The 18,439-nt window shown below is 37.9% G+C and overlaps 1 protein-coding gene across 1 annotated transcript; it reads right to left on the reverse strand.

Moving 5' to 3' along the window:
• Positions 1 to 1,227: 1,227 nt before the first annotated feature.
• LOC115525967 (olfactory receptor 51H1) lies at positions 1,228 to 2,181 on the reverse strand. The gene has a single exon (XM_030333407.1). It carries the CDS (start codon positions 2,179 to 2,181, stop codon positions 1,228 to 1,230), a length of 954 nt encoding a protein of 317 aa, XP_030189267.1.
• Between the last annotated feature and the right edge of the window lie 16,258 nt (positions 2,182 to 18,439).

Here is an 18,439-nt window from a genome sequence, read left to right on the forward strand (position 1 = left end):
GTAATGGTATATGTATTTCCTTGCAGAGAAATATGCCAGGGATTGAGCAGCAAATTGGTGAATATATCTCCATGGTCTAGCATCATGAATGGCATTTCATTAGGGCTAAATGCATATTTATTGAATGAACAAATAATTATCCTAGCAATTTCATTGTGTAATGATTAATAAAATACTTAAAACAGGTATTAGCATCAATGCAAAGGCACATTGCATTTGACATACTCATTCTCACACATGCGTTCACTGCTTTCTTAAAGTTCTTCCCAGTGCTGAAAGTTTTCACTTGTCCTCATAAAAAGCCCAGGAGTAACTTTAGTTGGATCATCGAGTACACAGTAAAATAGTCTTCACTCATACTGTGTCAAAAGAGTAAAGGTAGAACGTCTATTATTCTACTAAGCATGTGGCAGAAAACTAAGACTATTATAACTCTGTAAAGAAGTGATATTCCCTAAAAGAAAAGGTGTAGGGGCACCTAGGTGGCTCAATCGGTTAAGCGGCCAACTCTTGGTTTTGGCTCAGGTCGTGATCTCACTGTTTGTGAATTCCAGCCCTGCATCAGACTCTGCTCAAGAAGCACAGAGCCTTCTTGGGATTGTCCCTCTTCCTCTATCTCTGCCCCTCCCCTGCTCATGCATGTGCACATGCTCTCTTTCTCAAAATAAATAAATAAATAAACTTTAAAAAAAAGGTGTAAATCAAGTAACCACAGATGTGTCTGTTTTAATTTGATCATAGGTACTCTTCACTCAATAAATACCAAAACATAAATGCTATTTGATTCTGTGACAGTTTTCTTTGCTCTTTTGTTAAGAAAAACAAAACAAAACAAAACAATATCTCAGAGGTCCAACCCTTCAGTAGTGCTGTTGTGCTTCTAGAATTCTTCTTTATGTAATCATTATTTAATTGATGATTAAAGAAAGAATGCTACTTCATCTTATATGAGTAAATGCTCATAAGTGCTATCTAGATACACAGGTAATAATTTATACCATTACTGATGCTCATCTCCCAGTTTCAAAGAAGAAAAATTATGATGTTAATTAAATTAGATTTTGTATGTGACACCAGATTTCAAAATGAAGTGCATACAGGACAAGAATGACCCATGTTATTTCGTCACCCACGATCCTTGCCCACCCTTGAATTTCACTAGATGTGCATAATCTGACTGCATTGGAACTGCTGAAATGGCCACACCTTATACTTGACTCCACTTCCTTAGGCCCTGTCTTTTCTCCCCTGGAACATGTGTAAGATCCGCCTTCGTATCTGCTTAGTCTTCACACTATAGACAATGGGGTTTAGTACAGGGGGGAGTAACAGATAGATATTGGCCATGAGTGTGTGTACTACTGGTGATAGATGCTTCCCAAATCTGTGGATCATGGTGACACCAATGAGAGGAACATAGAAGAGGAGCACAGCACAGATGTGAGAAAGGCAGGTGTTGAGGGCTTTGACCCTTTCAGTTCTGGAAGCAATGCCCAGCACAGTCTTCAGGATGAGCATGTAAGAAAAGAGAATGATGAGGGCATCCAGCCCCAATGTGAAGATGACTATGATGAGGCCATAGAGACTGTTGATGCGGGTGCTGGCACAGGCTAGCCGCATTGCATCTTGGTGGAGACAGTATGAATGAGACAAGACGTTGGAACGGCAAAAAGGTAGCCGCTTTATAAGGAATGGCACAGGCAAAACCACACAGACTGCCCGGATGAGGACAGCTATTCCGATCTTTCCAATGATGTCATGGGTGAGGATGGAAGCATAGCGTAATGGGTCTCGGATGGCCACAAAACGGTCAAAGGCCATGGACACTAATACTCCTGATTCTACCACTCCAAATCCGTGGATGAAAAACATCTGTGTAATGCATGCATCAAAGGGAATCTCAGGGGCATTAAACCAGAAGATGCTGAGCATGGAGGGCGAGGTGGACATGGAGAGACTAACATCGGTGACAGCCAAGATAGAGAGGAAGTAGTACATAGGCTCATGGAGACTCTCATCTACATTGATGACAGCTAAGATGGTTCCATTTCCCAGGAGAGTTAGTGTGTAGAGAAATCCCAAGGGAAAGGCCATCCATGGGTTTTTATCTGACATCCCAGGGATACCTGTCAAAATGAAACTGTGGTGGTTGGCATGTGATGCAGTTGAATTCATTGTCATGGTCTTACTGTTGGGGGAGGCTGGACTCTCCCACTTAGCTTGCAGCTCCTAAATTGAAAATATATTTTCATAGAAGACAGGTAAATGGCTTTATAAATAGAGAAGAAGAACAGTAGAGGGGGCAGTTATGTTAAAAACAGCATCTAGGAGGTTTTTGTATCACTATGTCCTTTTGCTTCCTAGGCAATCACATGAAATGAAGCAGCCGCACCCAAGGGCTTGATAGTGTAGAGCATTTTGCTAAATAATAATAATAAAAAAACCCACTATAAACTCACAACACCACTACCACGCAAACACCTACCCACAGCTCCACTGCCATCACAAACCCACATTCACACAAACACATACAGTCTCATACATACACATATGTGTGTGTGTTCTTCCACATGTTTAGGCATTTACTTCACTGTATTTATGATGGCCTACATTTGTAAATAGAAGCATTAGTGGATAAAACTGTTAAAATTAATATTTAACCTTCACAAATTTTAACAATTTATATTTTTCCATAATCTCATTTTAAACCAGCCGGGAATAAAGGTGCCCGAGAAACAACCACACATAGGATATGAGAGTTGCCAGTTACAAAATTTTTATTCTGAGAATCTCCTAACATACCAGAAACTTGGGGTCATTCTTAAAACTTCTTTCATCAAACCAACATTTAACCAACTTCACACTTGCTTCAGAACATATGAAATAAGTATTCCTTTTCTGTCTTTTGTACAGTCAATAAATAAGATAACCCATTTCTCCCGGACTTCCCAACAGACCATCCTCCATCTACTAGTGCCTCTGCCAACAATTCTTCATTCTGAAGTCTGAATAAACTTTTTGGATTTGGGATATGATTTTATTCATCACCAGCAAAAGCTCCTTTAAGGGCTTCTATTGTACCTAGAACGGAGTCTCAAATATTTATCTTAAAAAAATTTTTTATGTGTACTTATTTTTGAAAGAGAGAGAGAGAGAGACAGGCAGAGAGAGACACAGAGAGAGACAGAGAGCAGAGGAGGGGCTGATAGAGGGAGACACAGCATGTGAGGCAGGCTCCAGGCTCTGAGCTGTCAACACAGAGCCAGATGTGGGCCCAAACCACGATGACCTGAGCCGAAGTTGGACACTCAACCAACTAAGCTACTCAGGCACCCCTCAAATCTTTATCTTAGCCCTCCAGATACAGCAGGATTCAGCTCCTATGCCTATCATCTGCTCCCACACCAACTTACATTATTTCTCTCCCCTTTGGTCTCTTTAATCCAGCCAAATTTTCAGTGTTTCAGTTCCTGGATCCGAGTGAGATACTTCCTGATACAGGATTTCCACATATGTTCTTCCCTGTTCTTTATGCCTCTCTCTACCTCCCATACAACTCTTTTTTGCCGAGTCAAAGCCTATATATCCATCCCAAGTAAGCCTTTTCCAAATGCTCATAGTGGTTAAGATTTCTTAGTATGCTGTTTTCATATTCTGGGCATGTCCTTATCATAAGTGAGTACAGTTAAATATTGTATGATTATTTGTTTCATGTCCCTCTCTCCTGCTAGAAGTTAAACTTCCTAAAGGAAGGAATATTTATATGTTCATCACTTAATAAAACACATGTTAAGCATATATTAGTGTTTCCAAATGTGTGAAATGAAGGAATTAAATAATAAATTAATTAATGTGAATGATTGAATGTCATTATTTTTTTCAGAAGTCTTACAAATCCTCAAACTCCTCCCTGATCTTCTATATGTAGGTTGGGAATCATTAACCAAGAAAAGCATCTCTTTTTCTAAAATTGAACAGATAAAAAAACTTAAATGAGGAGACTTTGAAAGATATCATAGTGTCTTTATTCTCACCTAGGTGCCTGATATGGGAAAGGAGAAAGAAAAATCTCAAGAGCCAACAAGGTGACCAGTCAGGTAGGCTTCTCTACTCCATCTGCTTCCTGTTCTTCTGCTGTGAGTTGAGGAATTACTGTTTTGGAGACAGCACTATGAAGAAGTTACTTTGCAGAATCTGATCTCTTAGACACAGAGAAATCATCAAGAGACAGTGTAGTCCACTTACAAAGGTTGTGTTATGTGTTGCAAACAGAATCCGGATTCAGAATCTACAACACATAACACATAGTTGGGATTTATCTCTCCCAATAAATCACTATGCTCAAATTTAAACAAAACACTTTGTGGTGTCTGTCTAACCCTTTGGCTGCTCCCTGAAGAAGGGCTTTTTATACTTTACATGGTAAGTGAGAGTCCTTCACTTGTTTGGGCCTGCTGATGCCTCTTCTCAAGCAATTCTGATGGCTTTCATTTGGGAAGAATCAGTTGGCTCATTCCTGCTGGATGCTTTACATGGAAAGACTTGAAAAATCTTTGATATTCTTGAAATCCCCAGTACCTATGGAAGCACTGTTGTCCTATGGAAATGGTGATTCTTGTTTTCACAGATTCTTGTTTCTAATGCTTTTGACTGTTTTTCTTTATCCAAATGTGTTTTACCTCATCTTATTTCCCCCTCATTCCTATCTCTATTCTTTCCCTTTTACATTCTCTCTAAATGTTCAGCCCCCTCTTTTTCTACCTCCCAGTTCAATTCTTATACTCTTCCATCCAGTCTTTATTTCATTCTTCCCCATGAACTAGGCTCTCCCCTATAGTACATATAGTCCTTAATACCCACACATACACATATTTTCTTCCATCTTTTCTTGTCTAGACTCTTGTCATCTGCTCTTATCATTTCCCTTGCTAGAATTTCTATAAGGATTTAGTGAAATAATGTACATAAATAATTCCACACAGTGCTCACTATGTAGAGGACATGTAAAAACTATTTTAAGATAAATTTATTACCTGTATCAATCTCTATGCTCCAGTTCAGAATTGATTTGGCTTCTTTCCTTCCTGAGATTAGCAAACAGGACACTTATGAAGACTTCTCAAACCTCTGGTGGTGTTTGGAGCCATCACGACTCTATAACAATTTCACAACTCCTCTGTAAACATCCCAGAGGAGTGTTGTTAGCCTCTAGGCTATTCCATCATGATTCCCCTAAGGAGTCCGAACCCATCTGTCAAACTGTCCTTTGTTTTGCCAAAAAATTTTAAATTTTTCTTCATTTTATTTTCACTCTGTCAGCCAAGTTTGAAGAAGGATCCACTTCTCCCTTACACACATATGTGCACTTATGATATATATGTATACATATATGTACACATATATGTACATGTATACATACATATATGTATATATAATAATATGTATTATTACATATTACATGTAATACATGTATTATTACATATATATACACATATATAGTATATATGTAATAATACATATATATGTATATACATATATACACACACACACACACATACACACACACACACACACATACATACATATATATAAAGATTTGTCTCATGTTGAATCACTAAATAAGTTCTAGGATTCCAGCCAAATGTTGGTCCAGGTCTCTGACTCCAAAACCAGTCTCAGTCTCAGTGATGACATAGTGTTGTGATTTACCCTGATATAGAGCTGGGATTTACTGTTGTTTTGGATTGGAGAAAAGGTTTGGTTGGACTCTCCATCAGGAACACCAAGAACAAAGTTTTCCGAATTTGTTGCAGTCTCTGATTTCCTGGGCTATTAGTTCAATCTATCATATATAATTTCTTTCATTTCTTTTAATTATTTTTTCTGTAATTTTTTTTCATCAGTGAGGTAATTCTTAAAGTTACAGAAATAGCTCATTCATTGTTCCATCAGTATGTGCCCTTGTGTTGTCAGTCCTTCAAGTGTCCACAGGCCCTATCCACCACCTCTTCATACTCCTTCTCATCTCATTATTTTCCTTCAGAAGCATAGTTACATTATAAAAGCAGAAAACAAAAGCCAGATATAAATAATTCTTATGATGATGCTTTTTATTGGCACATTAGAGAATGTATTGTAGAAGTCTGTGTATTTTAAATTTCTAAACTCATTTCTTTTCCAGTGTGTATTACAACCTATAGAAGACCACCTATTCAATAAGCCTTAAGAGCTAGTGCTTTATAATAAGTGTGTCTGTATATTTTTACAAAGAGTATGTGATTATGTTTAGGAATCTATGATTATTTGTATATTTATAGTTTTATATAATCCTACATGTGAGGTGTGTGTGTGTGTGTGTGTGTGTGTGTGTGTGTGTAATTTCTATAGATGAGTTTTTATTCTTTTTCAACTGTCTTTAAGTACCCCAAATCATTAAGGATAAGGAGTTAAAAGACAAAGTCTTTGCCCTTAAGGAGTTTCAAGTTTATGAGAGTGTTTAATGCTCCCCAGTCTCTTTGAAGTACTGTTAGAGACAGCAATACACACACACACAAAGTATTTGATACAAACTGTCTGAGGCTTTCAGCTGGTGGTTTGGACTATTCTGAGGATATCATGACTTGCCTCAGTCATATAGCTACAGAAACCAATGCTACCTGTAGCCTAACCTCTTCCAGAAGACTCCCAGATTATCCTAACAATCAATTTCCTATTGTCTGGAGCTCTATTTTATCAAAGATCTGCTTCTCCAGACACAAAATGGCACAGTTTAGCAGAAAGAGTAGTCTGTGAAGTATGATATACCAGTTTTAATTTTACCTGAAACCAGTTTTAATTTTTCATCTGTTTTATCCTAGAGAAAGTCATTAGACCTCCTTTTCATTCAACATTTCCTTGTCCTATATTATAACACTTCTCCTGGTTAAGTCTAGCTATTCCCTCACCTTTCCATCTGTATTTGTACAGCCCAAAGTGCTAGAAGAAATCGTACAACCATGTTGACTCATTACCAAATAGCTCACACACTCTGTGCTTTCAAACAATTGTACTTAATGACTCTTCTCCCATTCCCTTACATCTTACCCAAATCTTTATTCTTTGTTGCTGACTTCACTTCCTACTTCATTGAGAAAAATGAAACAATCAGAAAACAATATCCAGTGCCCTAAATTACATTTATTTACCTAAGAGATTCAAATATATGCTGATTTCTTGGTTACCTTATATAAATTAGATGAAATATGCATAATCCTTTCTAAAACCAATTCTTCCAGGGGCCCCTGGGTGGCTCTGTGGGTTATGCATCTGACTTCCACGCAGGTTGTGATCTCACAGTTTATGGGTCTGAGACCCATGTCAGACTTTACACTGACAGAACAATGGAGCCTGCTTCAGATTCTCTGTCTCCCTCTCTCTCTGTTTCTCCCATGCACTCTCCCTCCCTCTCTCTCTCAAAAATGAATAAACCTTAAAAAAAAAACACACACACACACACACACAATTCTTTCAAATTTGCACTAAATCCTTTCCTGTGTCTACCCAGGAACATCAGTTCAGCAGTTTTTTGTTTGTTTGTTTGTTTGCTTGTTTGTTTTACCACTCTTCCTTACCATAATGTCTTTACCCTCTTGATTATCTGTATGAGCATCAAACATGAAGTCATGTTTTCTGTCAGAAAAAGATGTTTCAGCCAATAGTAGTCTCAGTTTGTTATTCCTTTTAATGTAAAACACTCTAAAGCAGGAAAAATGTTGTCAGGAAAAGAGGAATTTCTGCCTACTTCATATGATGTATGAGGCACTTCCTCTCTGGATAAATTATTTAAAAAAATATAACAACAGAAACATTTTCAGAATCTGAGATTTGACTAAAGCCATGCAATAAATTTAGAAACACTCATTTATACTGGAAAAACTTTTACAGCTTCAGGTAAGGACACCATTCTCTCACCACTGACTTTTTTTTTTTTAAGTAGTTTTACCTGGTTCTAGTTGGCTTTTTAAAAAATGAACAGCTGTGCTGCCAGAGTGCAGGCTCAACTTGAACTGGAAGGAAAAAAAACAACAAAGGCTGTGTTAACTAAACTAGGCAAAATTAGTAAAAAATAAACACAATTTTGGTCATTTGAGTTTGTAAGTAGGGCACCAGAAAGAAATTTAACAGGGAGAATCTGGAAATAACAGTCATGGAAGCATTAAATAAGCTTTGTATGCACCCCTGGCTTTCTGAGAAACTACAACCATGTTGGGGAAACTCAAGAGAACCTGCTAGAAAGTCAAAGCAAAGAGGTATTTGAAAACTAGTTGAATATTAAGTATGCTTCCCAAATAACATGCAGATCAATCAGCAAAGTGTTTTTGGCTTAAGGTTTATTGGTGTGTCACCAAGATGTGCAGACACATGAGCAACTCCTAAGAAGCCAGGCTAAAAAATGAAATAAAAATAAAAATAATATGAGAAGACACAACAGTGGCTGCACTTCGCAAAAGAGATTTATTGTGGGAATATAGATGTCACAGTTTAAATTCACACAAGTTACTAAAAATGAACAAAAAGAAAAAGTAACATAAACATAGCAACCCTTTGAAAAACAATTACAAATGTGGGATGTCTATGCTATAATTTTTAAGATCCTGAGGTCTTAAAGAAAACAATCTGAGACTTTCAAAGAAACAGGAAAGCATGAACCATAATTAAGAAAAAAGCAATCAATATAATCTGACTCTTAAAGCACACATGTATTGGTTTTAGCAGACAAATAATTCAAAGAATCATGATTCAAATAATTAAAGAAAATTATGTTCAAGTAGCTAAAGGAAATGTAATGGTAGTGATTGAATGAATAGGGAAAGTCCATAGAGAAATCCAAACTATAAGACAGAAATAAAAGAATTAAAAAAATATAATAAACTGAAATTTTTAAAAATCACTTCATGGACTCAGCAGATTTGAGAAAAGAGAAGGAAGAATCTGTGAACTTGAAGACAAATAGAAAAGTCTCAAGTTCAAATAATATAGAGAAAAATATTGAATAAAAATGAACAGAGTCTCAAATATTTGTGGGGCAACATCAGCATGCCAACATATGTATATTGGTAGGTCCAGAAGAAGAAAGCAAAGTAGCAGAATCAATAACTGAAGATATCATGTTAAAAAATTTATATATTTAGCAACAATAACAAATAGTACACATGTCCAAGAAGCTCAATCTTAACTGTGATAAATGCAAAGATATTAACACATAGAAACATCATAACCAAATTGCCCATAGCCCAAGACTGATAATAGCAAAAAGAAAATGACTAATCAAGTTAAAGAGTAAAAAACGTTGAAATAATTCCTGACTTTTTATCAGTAGAAAAAAAAATGGAGGCTGAAAAGCAGTGGAATGGCATATTAAAAGTTCTTAAAGAAAAAAAGCAGTCAAACATTAAAACAGCACAATAAAAATCTTTAACATGAAAGAACACAACAAAGGAGAAAAGGAAGTACCAAAAAAGGCTGAACATATAAAAAATATCAACAATACATATATAAATCCAACCAAATCAATAGTTACATTAAATTTGAATCAACTATAAACTCCAGTCAAAAAGCAGAGATTATTAGACAGATAAAAAAGAAAAATCCAAGTATGTGCTACCCACAGCAGCATAACTTAGAGTCAAAGATACAAATAAGTTGGAAGTAAAGGATGGAAAAAGTTTCACCATGAAAACCATATTCATAACAAAGCTGGAACGTTTACACTACCAGACAAAATAGACCTTAATACAAGAAATATTACTAGAGGCAAAGAGAGATATTTAAAGGTATGAACACATGCTGAACTTACAGTAATTATAAATGTCTGTGCACCTAAAACCTAGCCACAAATATATATGAAATTAAAAAATGAGAGAATTGAAAATAAAAATAGGCTATTCAACAATTATAGTTGGGAATTTTAATAATTCTGTATCAGTAATGGATAGAACAACTAAACAGAAAATCAGTAAAGATATAAAAGATTTAAAAGACATCAACTAACTTGTCATAACTGATGTATCTATCTATCTATCTATCTATCTATCTATCTATCTATCATCTATCTATCTATGTATTGATCTGTTATGGAAAGTTGGCATATATATATCTATATATATCTCTATTTACATATATCTATTCACTCCACTTAACAGTAGCATAACACTAAGCCTTCAAAAACACATACAACATTCTCAAGGAGAGACCATATACAAGGCCATAAAACAAGTCAAAATAAGTTTAGAATAATTAAAGTCATATGTAGAATATTTTTCGGCCACAATAGAATCAGATTAGAAATTAAAAAAAGAAAGAAAGACATCTGTACCTTATCCCAAGTTATGGAAATTAAACCACACACTTCTAAATAAACCATGGGACAAAGAAGAAATAAAAAGCACAATTATAAAATATTTTAAATTGAGTTAAATTAAAAATAATGTGTCAGAAGATGGCAGCGTAGGAGGACGCTGGGGTCACCGTGTCCTGCTGATCACTTAGATTCCACCCACATCTGCCTAAATAACCCAGAAAATCACTAGAAGACTAGCAGAAAGGAGTCTCTGGAGCCAAGCATAGACAAGAGGTCCATGGAAGAGAGTAGGAAGGGCGGTGAGGCTGTGCGCACTACATGGACTGGCAGGAGGGACCATGGGCGGAGGGGCAGCCCGCTGGCAAAGCAGAGCCCCCAAGTCTGGCTTGCAAAAGTGGAGGCGCCAGATGGAGTGTGTTTGGACAGCAAGTGGGACTTAACATCTGGAAGGTTATAAGTTAACAGCTCTGCTCGGAGAGCAGGAGGGCTGGAGGACAACGGGAGGGAGAGTTGTTGAGCCCTGGATGACAGAGCTCAGCTTGGTGAGAAACAAAGGTGCTCGCCAGCGCCATCTCCCTCGCCCATCCCCCAGCCAAAATCCCAAAGGGAACCAGTTCCTGTCAGGGAAATGGCTTGCACCGTGCAAACACCCAACGCTGTGCTTCTGCAGATCCATCTCTCTGGCAGCAGGTCTGACTCCCTCCCAGTGCCGCAGAGCCTCTCCCAAAGTGGATCTCTGAAGGAAAAGCGAACTGACCCTGCCCCTCCCGACCCCATGCACCTTGCTGATCCACCCCAGCTAATATGCCAGATCCCCAGCACCACAAGCCTGGCACTGTGCAAGTAGCCCAGACAGGTCATGCCACCCCACAGTGAATCCCACCCCTAAGCAAGGGGAAGAGAAGGTACACACCAGTCTGACTGTGGCCCCAGCAGTGGGCTGGGGGCAGACATCAGGTCTCACTGCGGCCTGCCCACCAATGCAAGTTATTCAATACAGCACAGGGGAAGTGCCCTGCAGTTCTGCACCACTCCAGGGACTATCCAAAATGACAAAATGGAAGAATTCCCCTCAAAAGAATCTCCAGGAAATAACAACAGTTAATTAACTGATCAAAAAGGATTTAAACAATATAACAGAAAGAGAATTTAGAATAATAGTCATAAAATTAATCGCTGGGCTTGAAAACAGTATAAAGGACAGCAGATAATCTATTGCTACAGAGATCAAGGGACTAAGGAACAGTCAGGAGGAGCTACAAAACGCTATTAATGAGCTTCAAAATAAAATGGAGACGACCACAGTTCAGATTGAAGAGGCAGAGGAGAGAATAGGTGAACTAGAAGATAAAATTATGGAAAAAGAGGAAGCTGAGAAAAAGAGAGATAAAAAATCCAGGAGTATGAAGGGAAAATTAGAGAACTAAGTGATGCACTAAAGAGAAATAATCTACACATAATTGGTATCCCAAAGGAGGAAGAGAGAGGGAAAGGTGCTGAAGGTGTACTTGAAAAAATAATAGCTGAGAACTTCCCTGATCTGGGGAAGGAAAAAGGCATTGAAATCCAAGAGGCACAGAGAACTCCCTTCAGACGTAACTTGAATCAATCTTCTGCACAACATATCATGGTGAAACTGGCAAAATACAAGGATAAAGAGAAAATTCTGAAAGCAGCTAGAGGTAAACGTGCTCTAACATATAAAGGGAGACCAATAAGACTAGTGATGGATCTCTCTACTGAAACTTGGCAGGCCAGAAAGGAATGGCAGGAAATCTTCAATGTGATGAATGGAAAAAATATGCAGCCGAGAATCCTCTATCCAGAAAATCTGTCATTTATAATAGAAGGAGAGATAAAGGTCTTCCCAAACAAACAAAAACTGAAGGAATTCATCACCACTAAGCCAGCCCTACAAGAGATCCTAAGGGGGATCCTGTGAGACAAAGTACCAGAGACATCACTACAAGCATGAAACCTACACACATCACAATGACTCTAAACCCATATCTTTCTATAATAACACTGAATGTAAAAGGACTAAATGCGCCAATCAAAAGACATAGGGTATCAAAATGGGTAAAAAAACAAGACCCATCTATTTGCTGTCTACAAGAGACTCATTTTAGACCTGAGGACACCTTCAGATTGAGAGTGAGGGGATGGAGAACTATTTATCATGCCACTGGAAGTCAAAAGAAAGCTGGAGTAGCCATACTTATATCAGACAAACTAGACTTTAAATTAAAGGCTGTAACAAGAGATGAAGAAGGGCATTATATAATAATTACAGGGTGTATCCATCAGGAAGAACTAACAATTATAAATGTCTATGCGCTGAATACTGGAGCCCCCAAATATATAAAACAATTACTCACAAACATAAGCAACCTTATTGACAAGAATGTGGTAATTGCAGGGGACTTTAATACCCCACTTACAACAATGGATAGATCATCTAGACACATGGTCATTAAAGAAACAAGGGCCCTGAGTGATACATTGGATCAGATGGGCTTGACAGATGTATTTAGAACTCTGCATCCCAAAGCAACAGAATATAGTTTCTTCTCGAGTGCACATGGAACCTTCTCCAAGATAGATCACATACTGGGTCACAAAACAGCCCTTCATAAGTATACAAGAATTGAGATCATACCATGCATACTTTCGGACCACAATGCTATGAAGCTTGAAATCAACCACAGGAAAAAGTCTGGAAAACCTGCAAAAGCATGGAGGTTAAAGAACACCCTACTAAGGAATGAATGGGTCGACCAGGAAATTAGAAAAGAAATTAAAAAATATATGGAAAAAAACAAAAATGAAAATACAACAATCCAAACACTTTGGGATGCAGCAAAGGCAGTCCTGAGAGGAAAATACATTTCAATCCAGGCCTATCTCAAGAAACAAGAAAAATCCCAAATACAAAATCTAACAGCACACTTAAAGGAAATAGAAGCAGAACAACAAAGACAGCCTAAATCCAGCAGAAGAAGAGAAATAATAAAGATCAGAGCAGAAATAAACAACATAGAATCTAAAAATCTGTAGAGCAGATCAACGAAACCAAGAGTTGTTTTTTTGAAAAAATACACAAAATTGATAAACCTCTAGCCAGGCTTCTCAAAAGAAAAGGGAGATGACCCAAATAGATAAAATCATGAATGAAAATGGAATTATTACAACCAATCCCTTGGAAATACAAGCGATTATCAGGGAATACTATGAAAAATTATATGCCAACAAACTGGACAACCTGGAAGAAATGGACAAATTCCGAAACACCCACACACTTCCAAAACTCAAACAGGAGGAAATAGAAAGCTTGAACAGACCCATAACGAGTGAAGCAATTGAAGCAGTTATCAAAAATCTCCCAACAAATAAGAGTCCAGGACCAGATGGCTTCCCTGGGGAATTCTACCAGACATTTATTTTTTTTTTTCAAAAATTTTTTTTTTTAATTTTTTTTTTTTTCAACGTTTATTTATTTTTGGGACAGAGAGAGACAGAGCATGAACGGGGGAGGGGCAGAGAGAGAGGGAGACACAGAATCGGAAACAGGCTCCAGGCTCCGAGTCATCAGCCCAGAGCCTGACGCGGGGCTCGAACTCACGGACCGCGAGATCGTGACCTGGCTGAAGTCGGACGCTTAACCGACTGCGCCACCCAGGCGCCCCTCTACCAGACATTTAAAGCAGAATAATACCTATCTTTCTCAAGCTATTCCAAAAAATAGAAAGGGAAGGAAAACTTCCAGACTCATTCTATGAAGCCAGTATTACTTTGATTCCTAAACCAGAGACCCAGCAAAAAAAGAGAACTACAGGTCAATATCCCTGATGAATGTGGATGCAAAAATTCTCAATAAGATACTAACAAATCTAATTCAACAGTTTATAAAAAGAATTATTCACCATGATCAAGTGGGATTCATTCCTGGCATGCAGGGCTGGTTCAACATTTGCAAATCATTCAATGCGATACATCATATTAATAAAAGAAAAGATAAGAACCATATGATCCTGTCAATCGATGCAGAAAAAGCATTTGACAAAATTCAGTATCCTTTCTTAATAAAAACCCTTGAGAAAGTCAGGATAGAAGGAACATACTTAAAGATCATAAAAGCCATTTATAAAAAGCCCACAGCTAACATCATCCTCAATGGAGAAAAACTGAGAGCTTTTTCCCTGAGATCAGGAACACTCTCACCGCTGTTGTTTAACATAGTGTTGGAAGTTCTAGCATCAGCGATCAGACAACAAAAGGAAATCAAAGGCATCCAAATTGGCAAAGATGAAGTCAAGCTTTCACTTTCCGCAGATGACATGATATTATACATGGAAAATCCGATAGACTCCACCAAAAGTCTCCTAGAACTGATACATGAATTCAGCAAAGTTGCAGGATACAAAATCAATGTACAGAAATCAGTTGCATTCTTATACACTAATAATGAAGCAACAGAAAGACAAATAAAGAAACTGATCCCATTCACAATTGCACCAAGAAGCATAAAATACCTGGGAATAAATCTAACCAAAGATGTAAAAGATCTGTATGCTGAAAACTATAGAAAGTTATGAAAGAAATTGAAGAAGGTATAAAGGAATGGAAAAACATTCCGTGCTCATGGGTTGGAAGAATAAATATTGTTAAAATGTCAATACTACCCAGAGCTACCTACACATTCAATTCAATCCCAATCAAAATTGCACCAGCATTCTTCTCGAAACTAGAACAAGCAATCCTAAAATTCATATGGAACCACAAATAGCCCCGAATAGCCAAAGTAATTTTGAAGAAGACCAAAGCAGGAGGCATCACAATCCCAGACTTTACCTCTACTACAAAGTTGTACTCATCAAGACAGCATGGTATTGGCACAAAAACAGACACATAGATCAATGGAATAGAATAGAAACACCAGAACTAGACCCACAAAAAAATATGGCCAACTAATCTTTGACAAAGCAGGAAAGAATATCCAATGGAAATAAGACAGTCTCTTTCACAAATGGTGCTGGGAGAACTGGACAGCAACATGCAGAAGAATGGAACTAGACCGCTTTTTTACACCATTCACTAAAATAAACTCAAAATGGATAAAAGACCTGCATGTGAGACAGGAAACCATCAAAACCCTAGAGGAGAAAGCAGGAAAAGACCTCTCTGACCTCAGCCGCAGCAATTTCTTTCTTGACACATCCCCAAAGGCAAGGGAATTAAAAGCAAAAATGAACTATTAGGACCTCATGAAGATAAAAAAAAACAAAAAACAAAAAAACAAAACTTCTGCACTGCAAAGGAGACAATCAACAAAACTAAAAAGCAACCAACGTAATGGGAAAAGATATTTGCAAATGACATATTGGACAAAGGCCTAGCATCCAAAATCTATAAAGAGCTCACCAAACTCCACACCCAAAAAAATAATAACCCAGTGAAGAAATGGGCAGAAAACATGAATAGACACTTCTCTAACAAAGACATCCAGATGGCCAACAGGCACATGAAAAGATGCTCAACATCGCTCCTCATCAGGGAAATACAAATCAAAACCACACTCAGCTATCACCTCACGCCAGTCAGAGTAGCCAAATTGAACACATCAGGAGACTATAGATGCTGGTGAGGATGTGGAGAAACAGGAACCCTCTTGCACTGCTGGTGGGAATGCAAACTGATACAGCCACTCTGGAAAACAATGTGGAAGTTCCTCAAAAATAAAAAATAGACCTACCCTATGACCCAGCAGTAGCACTGATAGGAATTTACCCAAGGGATACAGGAGTGCTGATGCAGAGGGGCACTTGTACCCCAATGTTTATAGCAGCACTCTCAACAATAGCCAAATTGTGGAAAAACCCTAAATGTCCATCAACTGATGAATGGGTAAAGAAATTTTGGTTTATGTACACAATGGAGTACTACGTTGCAATGAGACAGAATGAAATATGGCCCTTTGTAGCAACGTGGATGAAACTGGAGAGTGTGATGCTAAGTGAAATAAGCCATACAGAGAAAGACAGATACAATATGTTTTCACTCTTATGTGGATCCTGAGAAACTTAACAGAAACCCATGGGGGAGGGGAAGGAGAAAAAAAAGAGGTTAGAGTGGGAGAGAGCCAAAGCATAAGAGACTCTTAAAAACTGAGAACAAACTGAGGGTTGATGGGGGTGGGAGGGCGGGGAGGGTAGGTGATGGGCATTGAAGAGGGCATCTTTTGGGATGAGCACTGGGTGTTGTATGGAAATCAATATGACAATAAATTTCATATATTAAAAAAATGTGTGAAATTTATGGAATTCAGCTAACATTGCTTAGAGGAAAATATGTACCTTTAACTTCTTTTTTTTAAATATGAAATTTATTGTCACATTGGTTTCCATACAACACCCAGTGGTCATCCCAACAGGTGCCCCCCTCATTGCCCATCACCCACTTTCCCCTCCCTCCCACCCGCCATCAACTCTCAGTTTATTCTCAGTTTTTAAGAGTCTCGTATGGTTTGCCTCCTTCCCTCTCTGTAATTTTTCCTCCTTACCCTCCCCCATGGTCTTCTGTTAAGTTTCTCAGGATCCACATAAGAGTGAAACCATATGGTATCTGTCTTTCTCTGTATGGCTTATTTCATTTAGCATAACACTCTCCAGTTCCAACCACGTTGCTACAAAAGGCCAAATTTCATTCTTTCTCATTGCCACATTGTATTCCATTGTGAATATAAGCCACAATTTCTTTACCCATTCATCAGTTGATGGGCATTTAGGTTCTTTCCATAATTTGGCTATTGTTGAAAGTGCTGCTGTAAACATTGGGGTACAAGTGCCCCTCTGCATCAGCACTCCTGTATCCCTTGGGTAAATTTCTAGCAGTGCTATTGCTGGGTCATAGGGTAGATCTATTTTTAATTTTTTGAGGAACCTCCACACTATTTTCCAGAGTGGCTGCACCAGTTTGCACCCCCACCAACAGTGCAATAGGGTTCCCATTTCTCCACATCCTCTCCGGTATCTATAGTCTCCTGACTTGTTCATTTTAGCCACTCTGACTGGCATGAGGTGATATCTCAATGTGGTTTTGAAAGACCCTGAATAGCCAAAGTAGTATTGAAGAATAAAACCATAGCAGGAGGCATCACAATCCCAGACTTTGGCCTCTACTACAAAGCTATAATCATCAAGGCAACATGGTATTGGCACAAACACAGACACATAGACCAATAGAATAGAATAAAGTCTCCAGAATTAGACCCACAAATGTATGGCCAATTAATCTTTGACAAAGCAGGAAAGAATATCCAATGGAAATAAGGCAGTCTCTTTCACAAATGGTGCTGGGAGAACTGGACAGCAACATGCAGAAGAATGAAACTAGACCACTTTCTTACACCATTCACAAAAATAAACTCAAAATGGATAAAGGACCTGCATGTGAGACAGGAAACCATCAAAACCCTAGAGGAGAAATCAGGAAAAAAACCTCTCTGACCTCAGCTGTAGCAATTTCTTACTTGACACATCCCCAAAGGCAAGGGAATTAAAAGCAAAAATGAACTATTGGGACCTCATGAAGATAAAACGCTTCTGCACAGCAAAAGAAACAATCAGCAAAACTAAAAGGCAACCAACGGAATGGGAAAAGAGATTTGCAAATGACATATTGGACAAAGGCGTAGTATCCAAAATCTATAAAGAGCTCACCAAACTCCACACCCGAAAAACAAATAATCCAGTGAAGAAATGGGTAGAAAACGTGAATAGACACTTGTCTAAAGAAGACATTCAGATGGCCAACAGGCACGTGAAAAGTTGCTCAATGTCACTCCTCATCAAGGAAATACAACTGTACCTTAAATTCTATAGTAGGAAAGTCAATAAATTAAGCTTCTACCTCAATGGAGACAAAGAAGAGAAAGTTAAATGCAAAGTCAGTATAAACAGTGAAATAATAAAGATCACTGCCAAAAGAGAAAATTGAAAAGAAAAACAGAATTTCATAAAACCAAAGTTTGATTCCTTTGCAAGATCATCAGATTCGATTTTCAGCTAAACTAGCCAAGAGAATAAAAGAGGCATGACATTA

This window comes from Lynx canadensis, chromosome D1, assembly GCF_007474595.2.
Source record: "Lynx canadensis isolate LIC74 chromosome D1, mLynCan4.pri.v2, whole genome shotgun sequence".
Lineage (NCBI taxonomy): Eukaryota > Metazoa > Chordata > Mammalia > Carnivora > Felidae > Lynx > Lynx canadensis.

Bases quoted from the DNA above. Each gene is read 5' to 3' on its own strand.
- LOC115525967 (XM_030333407.1), bottom strand. From the start codon at position 2,181: ATGACAATGAATTCAACTGCATCACATGCCAACCACCACAGTTTCATT.